Raw genomic sequence first — 19,009 nt, 5'->3', positions numbered from 1 at the left:
TAGGACTATTCATGGGCTTACACTCTGCCAAGCATATGACCTTACTGAGGGTGCTTGCAGCCTAGTCAGCATGTTCTGTGCAATGGAAAGCTGTACGCAAAAATCACAGTAAATTTATGAAATGGCTCTATAAACCTGCTCCTTGATCCTGAGTCTGGTGCCCAGGTTTCTGGCACTCTCGCTGGCAGCAGCGGCCATGTGCTTGAAAGTGCTAGTTAGAATAAAGGGAAACTGTTGACTGGGGATTTGTTTCCAATTAAATACACAATTCAGCAGGAGACGAGGCCGATGATACTGTAACTCCTCATCTCTGGGGGTGGCACCACACACCCCCAGCTCGTACAAAACAGATCAAGTCTCTGAGCTGCTTTTCTGCTCTGACTGAGGGCCCCAGCTGGTGATTCAAAGCTTGTCACCATCTGGAACCCTGAAGGAGAGTGTTGTGAGTGGGACACGACAGAGCTAGGGTCAATTCCCTGCTCTGCCAAAGACTTCCTGTATGGCTCTGAGCAAGTTACCGAAAGCTTGATTTTAAAGGTAGTTAGCACCCGACTCCCATGGATTTGATTATTCCTTTGTCTTCTTCACAGTTTTTAACATATTTAATTTAATAACACTCCTGGGAGGAGTGAAACAAACTACACTTAAGATGGAGAATTGCCCAGAGGCGCTGATAAAGGGGCCCTGGTAGAGGGACCTGCCCTGCCTGTTTTGGTCTGCTGGAACCATGACATTGTTGGAGGAAAAGGAAGCTTGTGTGGAAGGCAGCCAAGCCCGTATCTCGAGAACCAGCTCCACACCAGCAGCCAGGAGCCAGCTGTGGGTCAGGTTTCCAAACAGCCCAACAGCTGGATTTTTTTATTCAGGCCCATCTTTGCTTACAGAGGTGGACTTCAGAGCGGGTCCAGCACAACAGCAATCCCCTGCCTGACAGGAGGCCAAGAGGTGAAGCAAACCAGGTGCGTAACCCCATGGGCTTGTGGGGGCAGAGCCAGGTGATGGTGATTTTATCAGCTCTGCTCAACTCTGTAGCAAATCACTGCCAGGCACTCCCCCGGGGACTAAGGGTACTTATGTAAGCTTCTACTTCTTACAGGAAATCATGCTCTTATAATCATTACATACGTATCGTTATTGCTAAGCAGGCGGTTGGTTGAACCCTTGCTGAAGCAGGTGGCCATAACATGATCCCTTCATTCACCATACATGTAAGAAGCAGTTAAGCTCCTTTTGGAATTAGACAGCTGGAAGCAAAGGAGCCAACCCTTCCAAAACACATGTCACATGCAAGGAGAGTGGGGAGCAAGGGTGCAGGGATTTCAGTGGGGGCTGACAGCACACGCAGGGGCTGAGTATTATTTGGTGGCCCTGTGTCTGACAGTCTTTCTGTCTGACAAAGGGAGCCAAGGAAGCAGCTAAGGGACACCACAGCAGCAATCAGAGAAGGCAGCGGAAAGCCAAAGACAGCAGAGCACATGTCACAAGATCCTACGAGGCAGCAAAGAGGTTGTCTTGTGGGATTCAGTGCTGGCTGGGAAAAGGGTCTTGACATATTGAACAGCTGCCTCTGGTGTGACTCCTGCTGTGCTCAGGGCAGCAGCACTTTGTGCATTCTGTGTAACTGAAGCGGATTTTTGAAAATCCTTACCTGACTCCATCCTCAATTGCTCCTTCCCATGGAAACAATCAGCAAGACCCCAAACATTGGCTCACCACTTGGGTCAGAAGGGCCAATGATACTGAGATTAGCATAGTGTTAGCCAGGGCAATGGCCTGCAATTCATCCTCACCTATGGAATCGAACTGGCCTACGGAAAAACTCACCCCTTGCCGTCTGCACCATTCCAACGTCAGGCCTCGGCGTCATGGTTACCAGTTATAAAAAACAAGGGGATGCCACGTGCCCAACTTGCTCTCTCCATAGACCTCCTCCTTCCTCCCCTCCAGGTCTTTCCAAAGGTGGGATGAGTCATACAGGACAGAGGTGCTGGCGCAATCTGTATAGTGGAGGTGCTCATAGCCAGTGGCCCAAACAGTATATGATGGAAACCTCCCCTCCCGTGCTTCACCACTAGTTCCAGCATCTGTATTTCAGCATGTAAATCAGTGTGTTCTCAAACCATAGAGTTCCACTGCCTATGGCACACAGAAGCTCTCAGCATACCCAGGGCCATGGGGCATCAGAGGGGTTTGCTTCTCCTCCCACGACATCCTCGCTTTGCTTCCCAACCCATCGCCCGTAAGAACAGTAGTCAGACGAACCCAGCTGTGGCAGAAAGTGCCAGCGGATCCCTAGAAAGCAAGAAGAAACTTAGCAGAGTCTGCAGCAGACTGTGTTATCTCCGGCTGGTTGCACACTGCCTTCAGTCTTTCTCTGCAGCACCACCCCTCCTCCCCCTTGCTGCTCAGGATCATTTGCAGGAAGCTTGGAGCAGCACACGGCTGAGCTCAGAAGTTTGGGCATGGATCTGGGAAGCCTGAGGAGCTGGAGGTTGGAAGCCCTAACAAACCAGCCAGGTGGCACGTATTCTGGGGTGGTTTTGCATTCCAACGCTGTCTGTTCTGCGAGGGAAGAAGCCGGCACAGCAAAGGCACTGACACCTGGAGGCACCTCTTTTGGATTCAGCTTCTTTTAGCAGAGCTTAGCCGCAGTACCTGATTCCCCCCAGGGGGAAAGTTCTTTGAGAAGGTCCTGAGAGCAGCAAGACACAGGTCACAGGGTTGGAGGGGGGAGTCATTCACCCGCCTTCCCCTTTTGGGGGAAGGGAGTTGACCAAATTGATCATGAGACTCTCTGAACACCCCCCAGGCAGGGATTCGTAGGACACTGCCCCCTCTCCCCCCAGGGAGTGGGGCTGTGGAAGGAAACCCCCACCAGCACATGCCAAACACCGTTAATCCTGTAGGCGCTGGAGATGGAGAATGAAGTGGGGAAATCTGTGGACAACCAAATGGATAAGTACATGTAATCATTAAGTGTTTGACTTCCCTCCCTGTCCTGCCCTTTGGTGATGTGCCGTGTCCCCTCCTGCCCGATCAGGTGTGGATCTTACCAACCCAGTGAGTCGCCTGGTGCTATTAATTTCTGATCCTCCCCTCTCCCCCTCCTGTTTCAGAGTTACAATAATGGGGAAATCTGAAAGTCAAATGGACATTGTGGAAAAATCGACAAAAACTGGGATGAAATCCTGGAGCTTCATGACCGTCGGTCTGTCTGTCCTGCTGCTGCTCATGACCTGTGCGGTGGTCGCCCTGGTGATCCTGTATGCCCACAGTCGAGGTAAGAAACCTGCTGCTGTCTCCCTTCTCTCAGCCCCTCCACCCACACGCTGATCAGAGTCCTTTCTGCTGCACTAGATTGAAAAATTTGAGCCGAGGTACAATTCCCCTCGCTCTGGGAGACTTTGTTTTCATTCTCTCTGCCTTGCTCTGGGCTCATTAACGGAGATGTTTATCTCCGTGGACACCTGCTTTTCATTATCACCCTGCAACAGGAGTGGTCTCCATCATTCTGATCAAATCCAAAAGCTAGCAAATTTGATTTGACAAAGATCAAAACAAAATGGATCACAGGGGCAAAAGATTAGGGCAGCCCACGCTGTGTGTGTTTCTATCTAGAGAGGAGGCATAAACTGTAACACTTGGTGGTTTTATGTATTGGTGGAAGCCCAAGTCTAAATTCTGTGCAAGCAGAAGTTTGAAAGCGACAGCTGCCGAGCAGAGCTACCTGGAGGCTTGTTTATTTCAGTGTAAAAGCTGCTTTGAAAATGCTGCCAAACAGAGGTAACATACATAAATGAGGGCACAGAGGGCTGCTAGAACTGGAGGAGAGATTCGATTCACAATCTTTTATATGAACACTTTGCCCGGGGGCATGGTGCTTTCAGGTACATTGTCTGCATGTATTAAATGGAAAGAGCCCCCATAATAACGTTTTTCACTGACATCAGAACGGCAAAACAATTTTTCTTCAGTGGTCCTTTAAGCAATGCGGACAGTATCTGTACCAGTATCTGCCTCCTGGTTGGCACTTCCTTGAATGCCTCTTGCTTTCAGAGATTTTTTGAGATTCTTGAGCACGAAATAAATTAATTCTAATGTTAACATGAAACAAAGGCAGGGTTTTCTTCTTGATATATTGTGTCTGCAGTCCCGACTTGCCATGAATTGTTTCCTAAGGCACTCGTAGGTACTCCAACACTGCCAGTTTACAAACAGCAATTCACGAAGAAAGTGTCTTTTGTTGATGCTTGTACTCTTCTACCACTAGTGTATGAATGAATGTTATCAGCATTTATTATCATTCCAGATCAAACCCCTGCACGCTTGACACTCATCATGCTCAGCAGAAAGTTTCTCATATTTAATCTGTTACCCATGGAGATGGAAGAAAAAAAATATCCCCAGGCTTTGTGTGCTATTGAGAACTGAAACTCCATTTCAAGGGCAGGATCTAGTGTCTTTAAATGCTCTGTTGGAGCAAAGCTTGGATGCTTGGCTCCACATAGGGTTTGCCAGAACTGTGGTAGTTTGCTTTACCTCCGTTCCAGGTTCAAATGAAGTAAATACTCCGCGATGAGTATTGTGAGTGGCCTGAATTTGGATAATCTGACCTGCAGAATCTTAAGGCCCCTCCCAAGGGTGACTGTAAAGGCAGAGTCTGGGGTTGATGTATCTCTCCTTGAATGTGCGTTAACTGGAAGGAAGCCAGATTTGCTCAAATGTGAGCTTCAGAGTTGTAAACCCCAGCAGCACAGCAACGGGGAAGTGCCATTGGGATGGAATGGTCACAATGGGAACAAGACTGTTCCCTGGGTATTTATTTTATTTTAATTGCACACAAGTGTTAAGGTTGGAAATGGGAGCAGAGTCTGTGTTTTCTTATTACAAGCTGGGTGGGTTCAGAGGCTGAGCTACAGCCAAAGCAGTCTTCATCAAAATGACACTTCCCTGGAAATGCTCCTTACAGGAAATGTCAGCTGACATTAACAGGATCGTATGTTCTCTTTCCCCTCATTGTTCCATTGTAATGGTGCAAAACAAGGCAGCTTCGGCAGCACTGGACCATCACTGAAGAATCTCTCCACAAGAGAGCTCAGGAATTTTTGACCTCAGCATATGCCTTTTACATCCCCAAGGGCTGATCTAAACAAGTCCAAATGCAAAGGAAAGAGACAAGTGCAGACTGTCCTTGGAAGGAGGGTAAACACTAGGCAGGGATGTGACAAAGATACAGTGATGTCCCTTTGATCTGCATATGACAGTGTCTATCACATATTTCTCCCACGTGACACCTTCTCAAAGGATCAGCCTCTGGAACATTTCCCAAATACCCTGAGCATTACTAGCATCATGGTAAACAATCCAGCCCTGCATTATAGAGGCTTTGGTCCCGAAAACATCATAGCACTGACCCTGCCATAAAAGGATATGTCAAACCACAATCAACTTTTATGAAAACACCCCTGAGTGATATTTAAATGAGGCAAGTCTGCTTCTCCCACTACTCATAGGTTTGAAGATCATAAAACAGCTTTGTGCAAAATTTGCTTTCTTGTTTCAGAGCTGTTAGGGTTTTCCCAGGTAATGTTTGCAAGACTTTCTCCACTCCCTGAAGAGTTGATATTATTATTACATGTTCAGTCACTGTGCTGCAGGAACCTCTAGGTCCCTGTTGTGCTAGGCACTGTATGGACGTAGAACAAAGAGGCAGTCTCTGCCCTGTAAAGCTTAGAGACTTCATTGTGGCTGTTTGTTTTTAATGAGACCTCAGATTCTTAGGCCATCACGAGCTTCCAGGTGCTGGGGCTTTAACAAGAACACTATCACAAGACTCACAATGAAACCATGAGCGCCAGCCATGCTTCCTCACTTCCCATCCTGGCAGACCCAGTGCAGGGCAGGGCAAAGGAGGCAATTGCCATGGGGCCCATCATTTCAAAGGGGTCTGGAGCTCCAGATGCCACCGCCGCTACTTTGGGAGCAGCAGCGGCCAGAGCTCCAGGACCCTCTGAAGTGCCAGCAGCACTGCTCCCTGGAGTGCAGGGAGCAGCACCATTGACTGGCCTAGGCCCTGCCCCTTCTGGGCCATGGAGCCAGGCCCCCATCCCACTTTGTCCAAGTGCCTGTGACAGTTGTCAGCCCTACTGCATACTGGTGTCAACGTGGAGGAAGCAGAGTTATATGGAAGTAAAGCTAATGCAAATGAGAGGAGAGTCCAGTCTGCCGTGGAAGAAGGCAGATGATTATACAGCACCCGCTAATTCTTGCCCAAAGATTGCTTGCATTTGCTTCTTAAGTGATAGTCACCTGTCAAAGACCAGGCCAGTTGCACCACTTTCATCCATCCCATTTAACAGTGACCCAGTGTTGTCTGCAGAGAGATGAATTGCAAACATTTGTGGGATCAAATTTTATCCATGTGTATTTGCCATGGAGAGAGAATTTCAAAAAACAAGCGCGAGAATCTGTGGAAAATAAATGTGAAATTTGCTTGCAAAGTCATCCAAGAAAGAGTGAGCATTCACAACTATCCAAAATACAGTATATAGATATATAAAGTAGCCAACAGTTATCTAGAGCAGCCAATAGATTTTGAAATATTTGTAAACAGAGAAGCAAAATTTTCAAATAATAATAAATTGAGTGGTATATACAAATTACAGAAATTAACATCAAATACAGATAGCCTCAGCAGGAAAGAAGCTAACTTCAACGGATAAAAAGTGTTGCAAGTCAGTTGCTCAGTTTTAAGAGCTATCCAGCCAATCAACAGTGTTGAACAGTGGTTTTCTATAAGTGTGCCATGGCACACTGGTGTGCCATGAGAACTCTCCAAGTGTGCCATGAAATTTCATCAATTTTGCCTCGTGTGGAGGAAGCTGAAATGTTGCTTCTCAGCCCAAACGAGCTGACAGGGAACATGCCCCCACTCCCTGCTGTGGTAATGGGCAAGGAGGAGTCTTTTGGAGCTGGGACACAGTTTAAATGCCACATCCTGGCTCTAATGGGCTGGCGGGGAAGGGGAGCCTGCTTTCAGCGGTTAGTCATTTTCTCAACATCCCTAGCATGGCACTGAACAGATTTTGAAAATATGTCTGCGCTCGCTGTCACAGACGCTGTCTTCTGGGGTGGATTTGAAACATTTATGCATTTGAGCTGTATTTAGCTTGTTGCATGTACTGCTATTCTACAAACCTGTGTAGTAAGACCATAACCATAGCAAATATAAGTAAATATGTCTTTTGTGAGCAATCAATTCAGCTGAAAAAAGTGGGGTGTGCCATGGAATTGTTTTTCTCATTGAAGTGTGCCGTGTTACTGACAAGGTTGGGAACCACTGGTGTTGACAACACTTCAGATGAGAAACTGCATGAGCAACAAATTCAGATAAGAGGCTGATAGGTGACTGGTGGCTGGCACCTGCCAGCTGACAACTGTGGAGCTAATTGCTTTATTGTGTCCTATGGGCAGCTCTCTGTAATCCTTTAAGAAGGGAGGGAAAGAGGAGTCATGCAGGACAGAGGAAAAACCAAAAGCTCACCACACAAGGCCTGCATATGCTTTCACACGATTGTGCCAGTGGCTGGGTTCTCTTCTTTCGAAAGGAAGAAAGCTCAAGAAGGGAACCAAGAGCCATGTATGCTTGTGTCCAGAACATTTCAAATGATCCACTGCTGAAATGGCTCATTAGACTGCATTGACACACCTGTGCTAAACAAGTCTAAAGACCCATTTATCAGTTCCTACAGTTTGTTATTATGTTAAGTGCAAATCCCAGTCCAGGGCTTGCTGTAAATCTCACCTATGACAATGGGATTCTTTTTCATTGACTCCACTACAATTTGGATCAGGTTCCTATTGAATTTTGACATGTTGCTGGTAAAACATGGGCCACTGAATATCTCATAGCTTTTACCCCAGTGGCATTGAACTTCTCTCCCTTTGGGCCAGATTCTCAGTTGGGGTAAAGCAGGGATGTTCTATTGACAGTTTGTCACTCAAGTTGGCTTTTTAAGGGCACTACCCCAGAATGTCTCAGGCTGTGACTTACTGCTCACCCACGGGACTAAGGGAAGCACAGTTGTAGTGGTGTGACATTTGTTCTGTGAACAGTAAATTTGACCTAAAACTGTATTTTGCAAGGCACTGAAACTATTTGCAAATAAGGGTCAAATAGTTTCATCTGAAAAAAAAAAAACCAGGGAAAGTGATTTGGAAGAACTGAACTGTTTCAGAAACGTTGATTGGAAATGACATTTCACTTTGAACTGTCTTTCCAGACAATGTGTGAAATGTTTAGTTTGGCCCAAATGATTTTTTTTCCATTTTTTTGCCTCCGAGAAAAAGCAAAATAATTCCTCTGTGGCCACCAGACCAAACAACCAGAACCTGCACTCAGCTCTGTTCACACATCCCCAATAACACAGCAATTCCTCTGTACAATGCTGCAGCCTCGGCCCTCCACGGTAGTGCCCTCAACACCAGTTCATGCATTACTCACCCACTGTGAATTTATACTTGACCATTTCAAAGTGTAGCCATCTAAATCCAGCCAGACAGTTGTTTTGGTTTGTGCTTGCAGCTCTACAAAACAACCTATTAACTCATGAGTTATCCCTGCCTAATTATACTAGTAAGTCACACCAGTTTCTGAATTAACAACCTACCAATATATATTAGGCAGATGTATTTAGCAGCTTTCATCTGAGAATATCTAATTAAGAATCTTCATCTAAGTATTTGGTTACAGTTCACGCAACTGTCACAATCCCTGTTCTCATAGTACCCCAGTGGAAAGATCAATCTATTGTGACAAAACAGGGTCTTCTGTACTGACAAAGCAAAGCTGGAAAAATGCTTTGCTGTGCAGACTCTGAGTGTACATTTCCCATAGCTGCTGTTGTGTTCAAGCAAATACACAAGGTTTGGGAAAATAGCAATGACAGAGCATTGTGCAAAGCCTTCGTTGGATTAGCCTGCAAAGCCCCACTGAGCACACTGCAGCGTTTGAGCAGGTGGCATTAGTTAGATCACATAAAACATCGACGCAGCTTGTTTTTGCCAGGAATTATACAGAGGCATAATTGAGATTATTGAAGAAACAAAAGAACCACTTTGGAAAGTAAGCTGAGAACCCTTTACAGTCTGTTTTTAATTGTCTGCTTTGGTGACAAAGTTGCAGAACGCCATGTAGGCTACAAATACCAGAGAGGTAGCCACATAAGTCTGTATCTTCATAAACAACAAGTCTTGTGGTACCTTATAGACTAACAGATATTTTGGAGTATAAGTGTTCGTGGGCAAAGACCTGCTTCATCAGATGCATGAGGCTACAGAGAGGTCAAAACAGGTCTGACATCTCCTCCTCACATGGCTCCGTTGTCCTGTCATCATTGGGGCCATTTTCTAGAGCTTTGGAGGCCAATTCTTGGTGATAGAAGTTCGGTTCTGGCCTTTGCGTTAAGTCATTTTCTGGCCGTGACCAGGAAAAATAACCCCAATGCCTATTTCTTTGGTGCAGTCTGGTCTATGACAAATAATGGAATAAAATAAGGCAGCCAGTCTTTTGGGGAATTATCTGTCAGTGTGGCTTAGGGTCAGGCCCGCCAATGGCAGGGGCAAAGCGGGAAAGTTACCCTGGGGCCCAGCAAGTGAAAAGGCCCAGGACTCCTGGCTACCACCGCTACTATTTCAGCCGTGGCGGCTGGAGCTACAGGTCCTTTCAATCACCACCAGAGTGCAGTGGTGTGCACGCCATATGGCTGGGGGGCCACAGGGTGCACTGACTGTCAGTCCCGCTACTGAATGTTCCATACTACGGCCCACAGGGGGGCTGACAGCTTCCATGAGCCCTGGACAAGGTGCGGGGGCAGGGCCTCAAGCAGAAGGAGCAAGGCCAGGGCAGTCACCCCTCAGCACCACCTGGACCAAAGTGCTGATCACCTCCCCCGCACACACCAGCGCTAAGAGCTGCATGACACAACACTCCAGCGGCAATTTCAAGGGCCCAGGGCTCTGGCCTCTGCTGTAATGATGGACAGGAGCCCTGGTCCCCTTTGACTCTGCTGGCCCTGGGGCAACTGCCCCCTTTGCCCTTCCTGTTAGTGGCCCTGACAGCCCAACACCCTGGGGTCGAGAGCCTCCCCTGGGAAGTCAGATGCGGTAGTGAAGTCCTGGCTGGAAGAATGGAGTCTTTGACACTTCTGCTCTGTGGGGTCTAAATTCCATCCAAGGCAGTGGTTGAATTTTGATTGTTTTAAAACAATATGTATTGCTGGTTTGGGGTTGGTTGGTTGGTGGGATTTGGAGGGGTGGGATTGAGTGGTTAAAAAAAAGCTGTCAATATTGTGACTCTCAAGGCCATCCCAAGGCAGGGGCAGGGCCTCAGGCAACCTCCTCACCAATGCCCCAGGTGTGAGGCCCAGGGCAATGCTATCCCCTTGCCTCAGGCCCCACTCCTTCCCTGCTCCACCTCCTTACCCCTGCCTCCAGCAATGGGGCTGGGGGATTACCTGGGGCCAGGGCTTTGGTGCAACCTCTGGCCCCAGGGAATCCCCCAGCCTGGCACCGGCCCTGGGTAGTCCTCCCCTCCCCCCAGTGTATAGGACAGCTGGGGTAGCCATCACAGGGACCCCAAACGTGCAGGACCTGGAGAAGCCACCCCACCTCATCCTATGAACAGGATGGCTCTGGTGACTGGAGGCATTTCAAAGAGGATGGTCACACTCTGGATTCATCTGATCACCCTGGACATGTGCTCCATAGCTAGACCTCCTCAAACAAGAATGCTTTGTCCCTAGCTGGCAAATGCTTCACCTTGCGCTTTGTGAACTGCTTTGTCCGAGAAGAACATGGCTATCCCAGTGGGCTGTAGATTTAAAATTCCCTCTTTGATGCAGCTGGTGCTTGATCCATTAGTGGCTTTGAAAACTCTGAGGGATCTAAACAAGTGAGAGACTCAAGCTACAAATCCTGGTCATTTAGCTTCATGGTTGAGATTTACTCTGTTATGAAGAGTCGTTCAGTAGCAGCTTTTTTCAGATTGAGATCTGGGTTCAGACCAATGTTCCCTGTAAGCTGAGTGCCTGGGCAGCCACCCAGGAGAGATTTGGGTGCTGCCCAGCTGATCAGCAGAGTGCCCACAGCCACCCACAGTAAGCAGCTTGTGCTTTTATTGATGGTGCACATTCGCACATGCCTTGGTGCACATAAAATTTATTCTGCCCATGGACAGGAAAAATAAGAGGGAACCCTGATTCAGACCCAGTTTCTATTCCCAGAAGCACCTAGATATATTTGTGAGCTGAAGTTTTTTGTTTATCAGAGCTTTGGAGTTAGATTACAGTTGTGTCACCAGGCAGAGAAATAACGGAGTTCTTTCAAGGCCACCACCCCATCTAGTCAGTTAGAGGTTGGTAAACAAGTGCGGAGTGGAGAACACTTCCCACTGAAAAGTAGTAATTGATCTGAAAAAATGCATATATAGCAGTCCTGACTTAGGGCCCAATCCTGCCAGGGCTAAGTCCCCTTGAACTCCTGTAAACTACAGGATCTGGCTACTCAAGTCTAAGAAACTATGGCTGAAGCATAATAGTGATTAGACAGTAGGTGGAGACTCCAGATAACATGGGTATATTCGAGAACGCGAAATATGAGTCAACCGTGTGACACTGTTGCACAAAAAGCAAACATCTTTCTGGGATGTATTTATAGGAGAGTTGTTAGCAAGACACAAAAAAGTAATTTTTGTGCTCTACACTGCACTGATTAAGCCTCAGCTCGGGTACTGTGTCCAGTTCTGGGCACCGCATTTCAGGAAATATGTGGAAAAAGTCCAGAGAAGAGCAACAAAAATGATGAAAGGTCTAGAAAAAACAACATGACCTATGAAGGAGGATTGAAAGAATTGGGTTTGTTTAGTCTGGAAGAGTGAGGACTGGGATCCTTTCAAGTACCTAAGAGGGTGTTACAAGGAGGCGGGAGAAAAATTATTCTTAAACTCTAATACTAGGTCACGGAGAAATGGGTTTAAATTGCAGCCAGGAAAGTTCAATTTGGATGTTAGGGAAAACTTCCTAGCTGTCAGGATGGTTAAGCACTGGAATAAATGGCCTAGGGAGGCTGTAGAGTCTCCATCACTGGAGATTGTTAAGAGCAGGTTAGCCAAACATCTGTTGGGGGAAAGGTGGGGACTCCAGCCCACCCACTACTCTAGGTCCCAACACAGGGACCATCTGGCAGCGGCCATGCTTGTCCCTCCTTCATTCCGTTTCACTGCCTCCCATTCCCTGGCCCACTGCCTCTTGACGCCTTGCATCTTCTTGGCCTTTGTCTCTCTGCTCCCCTGAGCTTCCCCAGCACTGCTCCACTGAAGGTGCTTCCTGTTGGGAACCAGTCCTGGACCCTCCTTGGTGAGGATCCCACTGTCCCCTGCTTTGCTGAGCAGCAAGTTATAACAGGGCTGCCCCAGCAAGCCACCTTCCAACTGGCTTCCTATGAGCCTTTTCCTGACTGGCCGTGGCTCTGTGCAGACTCCCTCCCGCCTGCTTTAATCCTTCCCAGCTGGAGTGCGGCAGCTGCCCCGTTACATGTGCTTACTATTATGGAATCAGTCCAGATGTTTAGCATTTGTCAGGCCACAGTAAACAAACCATTGCCCCTACTCAGGATGCAGCTGCTTGGAGACAACTATCACCTATCCCACGTCAGTATCATAGGTTAACATTTATTGACGCTCTCATGAAACCAATTTACACCAGGTGATGATAAGGTACATTTAGTTCTTCTCATTTTCCCTAACCATAAGGCCATCCGTACCCCATGACAGACAGGGACCTGAATAAGGGCCTGAGGCTGTAGAAATCCATATTCAAATCCCAATTCTGTCCAGAATTCCTGTACAACCCTGGGCCAGTCACTAAATAATCTCTAGCTGCATTGGGTCCCTCGCTGCAAAATAGCCTGGTAATTATTCCAGTCTCCTACCTCTCCTGTCTAGTCGGATTTTAAGTTCTTTGGGGCAGGGACTGCTTCTTACTGTGTGTTTGTACAGTATACAGCACAATGGGGAGCCCTGACCTGAGATGTGGACTGTAAGAGTTAAAATACTTGCGTCCAAGACAGAGAGGGGGTTTGGTAAAGTGGTGCTGGGACACACACAGGGCTGACAAGACTTCACCAAACCTGGAGAGGAGCTGGCTCCAGGACTCCCCAGAAGGGGCAGGGCCTCAAACAGAAAGGGCAGAGCTAAATCTTCCCTGGTCAACCCTTCAGCTCCATGAGGGCCACAAGGCATACACTGCTGGGGGCTCCAGCAGTGATTTTAAAGAGCCAGGGTTCCAGCAGCAGCCACTGCCAAGGTAGAAGTGGTTGCAGCCAGGACTTAGGGCCCTTTTAAATCACCGGGCCCCAAGGTATCTGTGCCCAGGCTTTCCCCTCTGCCCCCCCAGTCCCCTTGTGGTGGTCCTGACACACAGGTTAGCCTATTCAGTCACTTTGCAATGGAGTGAGACAAAAGGGTTAATGACCTCTAAGTAAAACTTCTCGCCAGATAACTTACAGCGTTTTGCAACTCAAATTCTGGTGCCAACAAGGCTGTCTCACCCCTTTGCACTGCTAGGAATGTATGAATCACAGCAGCTTTGGAGTAGCAGCAAGGCCATAAAGGCCTCTGGAATCTCAAAGTGGGGGGTTCCAGTAAAAGCCCAGAGCATAAGAGGGCCTCACATAGTGCCAACCAGGTTGCCTCACAGATGCACACAACTGTAAATGAAGGAGGAATTGTAGAACACCAGAACTGGAAGACCATCCCTGACAGACATTTATGTGGTTAACGCCTCCGACTAGAACAGCAATTAGCACAATTGGGCCCTAGGGGAGGCATCTAAGCACTAACGAACACAAGTAACTAATCAGCAACTGGGCAGCTAAAACTCAGGCTGTTTCGGAACCTGCGCAGAGCAAGGTTCCCTGGGGGAAGGAGCAGCCAATCGGCGCAGCTGGGCGAGAACCAGATTTTTCCATTGTACAGGGAAAACTACAATTCCAAACATTTTTCCATTCTGAAGCTGAATGAAAATAAAACATTTCAAATTTGCCCACAAAATAAAATGCCAAAATCTTTCTTTGGAGGGTCCATGGAAACATTTTCTTTTGATAAAAACCAAGATTTTCCATTCCAATTTTGACTTTCTTCTAATTTGATATCTCTTACAATACAAAATCAAATTTAAACAATTAAAACAAAAAAAAGCATTTCACATCAGAAATTTCAAACATTCCTTTCCAAAAAGTTCAAAATGGAATATTTCCACCAAAACAAAATGCTTCTTTTCCAATGTTTCTTTCAAAACACAAACTCATGGAAACTAACACTTCTCCACAAAAAGTTTTGCTTTAAACAAATCAGCATTTTCTGACAGAAAGGTGTTCCACTGTAATGTTTCTAATAAGAGGTAGCAGATTTACCAGATGGACCTGGTAGATATATAGTGAAGAAGCAAAATCACTAAACTCTGGTTTTTCATCATGGGTCCTAACTGAGGATTTTATATTCACTGATACTGAAGGAGAAACCACTGAATAATGAGCTTGCTCTGTCAAATTTCACCTGCCAACTTGCTAAGAATCTCAGGCTGAAGTGGCTCTCATGCTAATTAATTCATCCACTTCCCTGTGGTCTTGGATGTAAAAATCAAATTCCTGATCCTCCTGAGTACCTGAGGATTTTTTGTCCATGTTTTCCTTATCACAATTTATTCATAGCTGCCCGGAAAAAAAAATCTCTCTGCTTTAATCCCATTTGCTTGCTTTCCCAATTATAATTCCCAATTTGAGCTTCCTCTGCTGTTTGGTGTTAGATTTTGTTAGACCACCCCATGATAACGGTGAGTTCATGAAGAGATCAAACACAGGGGCCTCCTTCCTGAACAAGAGAGATCAGCATGTGCATGCAAACCAAAACATCTGAGGAGTAATTAGGCAAGAGGCATAGCTGGCACTGACCACTAGCAGAAGACAGGATACAGGGCTAGACAGACCACTGATTCGAGCCACTATGGCCGTTCTTATGTTCTTAGTCTGGAAATCAAAACTTCCCTGATTGTGAGCAGAAAGATGAGGAATATCTGATTTGTGCCAGACTTCTGTCAAATTTCCCCACCCCCATGCGCCCTCGACTATTTATTTTATACATATTTCTTTGATTGTCTCAAATGTGATTATAATTACTTGATGTTCTATTCCTCCCAGAGGGCTTGCCTGGTCAAAATATGGTCTTCAAATAGTAGAATTTTAAACAAGCCCAAACAGAAGACAGAAAACGCCTGTTAACGCAATCTGTTTATCGGACATTTTATAGGTCACTTTCAGTGAGTGTTATTGAAGAACTCAACTATAAATGCACAACCACATCTTGTGTCTCGTGGTAATGCTGTGCTCTCACAAAGCACCTTTTTCTGAGGATCGTAGAACACATTCTGAACATCAAATAGGTTTCACAAGTAGGTCAGAAGTTTCCTATAGGCTGCAGAAGGGGACATGAAGGGTTGGGCAATTTGACTTGTATATTGCACAGTTTGAAGTTCTTTCACACCAGTGCAGAAAACTGAATCTAGGGTTCGGGTTTGTTTCCACAACATGGAAAGGCATCACTTAAAGCCTCTACAGAGAAGCTCAAATGACATATAGCAGTCTACTGTTTTTCTGCCCAGGGTTGTTTCTCTTTTAAACATGGCCACACTTACCAGGAGATTGGGCTGCAGCAATCAATCCCCTGGTGATCAATTTAGCAGGTCTAGTGAAGACCTGCTAAAACAACTACTGATCACTCTTGTTGACCCCGGTACTCCAGAAGCATAAAGGAAGTCGACAAGAGAGTTTCTTCCATCGACTCTCTGCAGTGGAGAGTCAGCAGCAACTGTCTTAAGTTATATTGTCTCAAGCTATGGCATTCACCAGATATGTAAATTAAGTCAACAGTGCTCCATAATGTCAACCTGATTGTCAATAGGAGAACCTAGGCAATAGAGGCTGAGGCACAATTGTGTCTCAATTTATATGAGTACAAAGCATGCATAAACTAACACTTCTCAGGCCTGGACATGCTGTACCTCCATTGTGCTCTCTCACTGCAATGATGTAAAATGATCTCAGGTAGTGAAGAAACAGGCTCAATGAAAGTGGCGTACCTATGATACTGGCTAGAACAGTGAAAAAATACTGACATTTCTGGGATGTTGAAAACAGAGAGGGAGCCGGGCTAGTCCATACACTATCAAAACAAAAAGCAGTCAAGTAGCACTTTAAAGACTACCAAAGTAATTTATTAGGTGAGCTTTCGTGGGACAGACCCACTTCTTCAGACCATATCCAGACCAGAACAGACTCTTAAATATTGAGTCTGTTCTGGTCTGGATATGGTCTAAGAAGTGGGTCTGTCCCACGAAAGCTCACCTAATAAACTACTTTGCTAGTCTTTAAAGCGCTACTTGACTGCTTTTTGTTTTGACATTTCTGGGGTGTGACTTCTCTTATTTCCTGCTCCTTTCCCTTCTCCTATTCCCCCCTTTACCTGCAATTTCAGTGTGCTACTATTTACACCCTCATGAATTTCCATGCCACTGTTACAGTAAGCTGACTGTCTGCATTAAAAGGGTTTTCTTTTTTATACAAAGAGTTACGCAGTATAGGAAAAACTTTTCCAAAAATGGGTCCAATTTCAAGTTTGCACAATGTGCAAAAAGCTTGAATTTTGGGTAGTTCTGTATGTTGTCACAAGTACTTAAAATCGTCTCTGCTCCAGCTTCCCAGTCTAATTACTAGCCCATAATCTGTGAAGTTTTGCTGTTGCAGATTTCAACACACATGTTCCCACTTGGTTTAGCCCTGATCACTACATTCCCAATCACAGGTGGTGGTGCTGTTGATGTTGATTGCACTGATGAACTACAAAACATTCTTTTCCTCCCCACTGTTCTATGTCTACCTGAATTAGTTTAACTGCATCTGCTCCTGTCACTATATTTATATTCAGCTTGAATCAGTTTGCCCTGGATCTCCGCACTGGAAATTTTGCTGCACATGAGAACCAAGTTAAATCCATTTCAAAATGATCTTTGGCTGTTTTTAACCCCAATGAGGGCCTCAGTGATCCTCTGCCTAACAGAAAGCAGCTGAGCACAAATGAGACTGAAAAGTGTGCCATGGACTAGCATCAGTGCAAACCACCCAAACATTCATGAACAATCCTATGAGATTTAGGGAGCAGACCAAACTTTTGGAAAGTCCAAACAAATTCAAACTCTGGGGGGTTCTGCATCTAGATCCCAGCTTTTTGGCCTAGGCCTATTCTTATTTATAAAATATATGACATCAATGTCCTTTGGTAACAATGAACCTTCCTTCCGCAGAAGTTCTCAGAGCAATTTACAGACACAGATGAAAAAAGATTCACAGAATCCCTGTAAAATATGTGTGATAATGCCCATTTTACAGGCAGGGAAACTGAGATACAAAGAGATTAACTGACTGGCCAAGCACAAGAGTAATACGCCACTCAAGCAGCATTTATACATAACTCTGAGGGCATAAGTGGTGCCCAGGTGAGGTAGCACTGGGCCAAATCAGCCCTGGGGTAGTTTTTACCAAAAGTAAATGAATAGGAGAATAGAAAAAAGAGCCCAGGAGGAGTTCAGCTGACAGCACACTAGAAGCACCTTGTTTTACCTGGCTTTCAAAGCCAGCTATTCAGAGAGAGATTTTAACAGGAAAAAATACCTACTCTAGATTCCAGAGTTCACAATGGTTTTGAGCCACCACACTGAGAAGGAAAGAGTACAACAAGGTGCTTTGTGCCGTGAGCCTCTTAGCAGGAAGCAGAGAAGGTGGCATCCAACTGTCAGATTCATTATAAAAGATGGTATCATGGAGACTACGGAACAGGTTAGCATGGGAGCTGAACTAGGCTGTCACTCCCGTCAAAGGAGCAGAGGTGTACTGCCTGGACATCCTGAGTGGAGGTCTCCCTGTAACTACCTATTCTTCAGCTGAATAAAGGCCTGTCCTCCTGGCATCTTTCCCACCACTCAATTTCACTTCCTTTCAAATACAGAAAGAGCCCAGGTCATTACGGCAGAGGCTGGAATGAAGTCGAGCTGCTATTGAATGTCAGCGGCACCCTGCTGTGCCTTTCAGGAATGACTGATGCTATTATGTGGCTTTATTCTCCCCACAGATATACAGTATGGCACCAATTCAGGCAGCATCTGCACTACGCCTGGATGTGTAACAGCAGGTAATAATTCTTCACTGTCTGCGGAGGTTTCCTATCAGCTGCAGGTGCTGCCCCCTTGTCTCAACCCAAGCGCGATGACAGACCATCCTTTAAAATGGGACTAGGCACTAAGGCTGTGTCTTCACAGCGGGAGCTATTTTGGGGACACAGCAGTGCCTCGAAATCACTGCCCTGCATCCATGCAACACACCCATTATTATGAAATATTTTTCAAAATAACTGGCGTGTTATTTCAACATCCCTGGACACCCATCGCAGGAGGAGTAAGGGGTGCCTCAAAATAGCACTTTATTTTGACATGTGACACCATTTAGTCAGCGCCACTGGCCAAAATAGCCTATTTGGAAATTGAGGTTTTGAGTTTAGGTGGTTGTGTAGACACAGTTCCCCAGGGTTAGCCCATAGCTGGCTGCCAGACATTTCATTCACCTGCATGTCCACAGATATGGCCATTCACGTCTGCTGTCAGCTGTGGTTCACTGTTCCCAGCCAATGGGAGCTGCGGGAAGTGCCACAGACCGGGCCACCATTTCCTACAGCTTCCATTGGCTGTGAACAATGACTCATGGCTTACCCAAAGACGCACAAATGAACAAAATGTCTGCTGGCTCGTAAGGGGTAACTCTGGTGAACCCCATCCATCCTATGCCCACCACTGCTTGAAAAGCAGATGAAGATGATTGAAATGATACTCAGAAGCTGAAGAGAATGAAA

At 46.2% G+C, this 19,009-nt stretch overlaps 1 protein-coding gene across 3 annotated transcripts in view; it reads left to right on the top strand.

Annotated features, from left to right (window-relative positions):
• The window catches only part of MMEL1 (membrane metalloendopeptidase like 1), a 73,909-nt gene that overhangs the window by 11,533 nt on the left and 43,367 nt on the right, over window positions 1–19,009 (top strand). The window contains exons 1-3 of one of the 3 annotated variants that reach the window (XM_074975702.1): window positions 2,891–2,965; window positions 3,117–3,280; window positions 18,236–18,295. In XM_074975702.1, the coding sequence (XP_074831803.1) occupies window positions 2,916–2,965; window positions 3,117–3,280; window positions 18,236–18,295 (274 nt within the window). In that variant the 5' untranslated portion in view covers window positions 2,891–2,915. Of the gene's footprint in view, window positions 1–2,890; window positions 2,966–3,116; window positions 3,281–18,235; window positions 18,296–19,009 lie in introns of those variants that run through there. The other 2 variants (XM_074975703.1, XM_074975704.1) reach the window with 2 other exon arrangements.

This window comes from Carettochelys insculpta, chromosome 23, assembly GCF_033958435.1.
Source record: "Carettochelys insculpta isolate YL-2023 chromosome 23, ASM3395843v1, whole genome shotgun sequence".
Lineage (NCBI taxonomy): Eukaryota > Metazoa > Chordata > Testudines > Carettochelyidae > Carettochelys > Carettochelys insculpta.
Note: the sequence above shows the minus strand (reverse complement) of the source record. Positions and strands in the feature narration are given on the sequence as shown.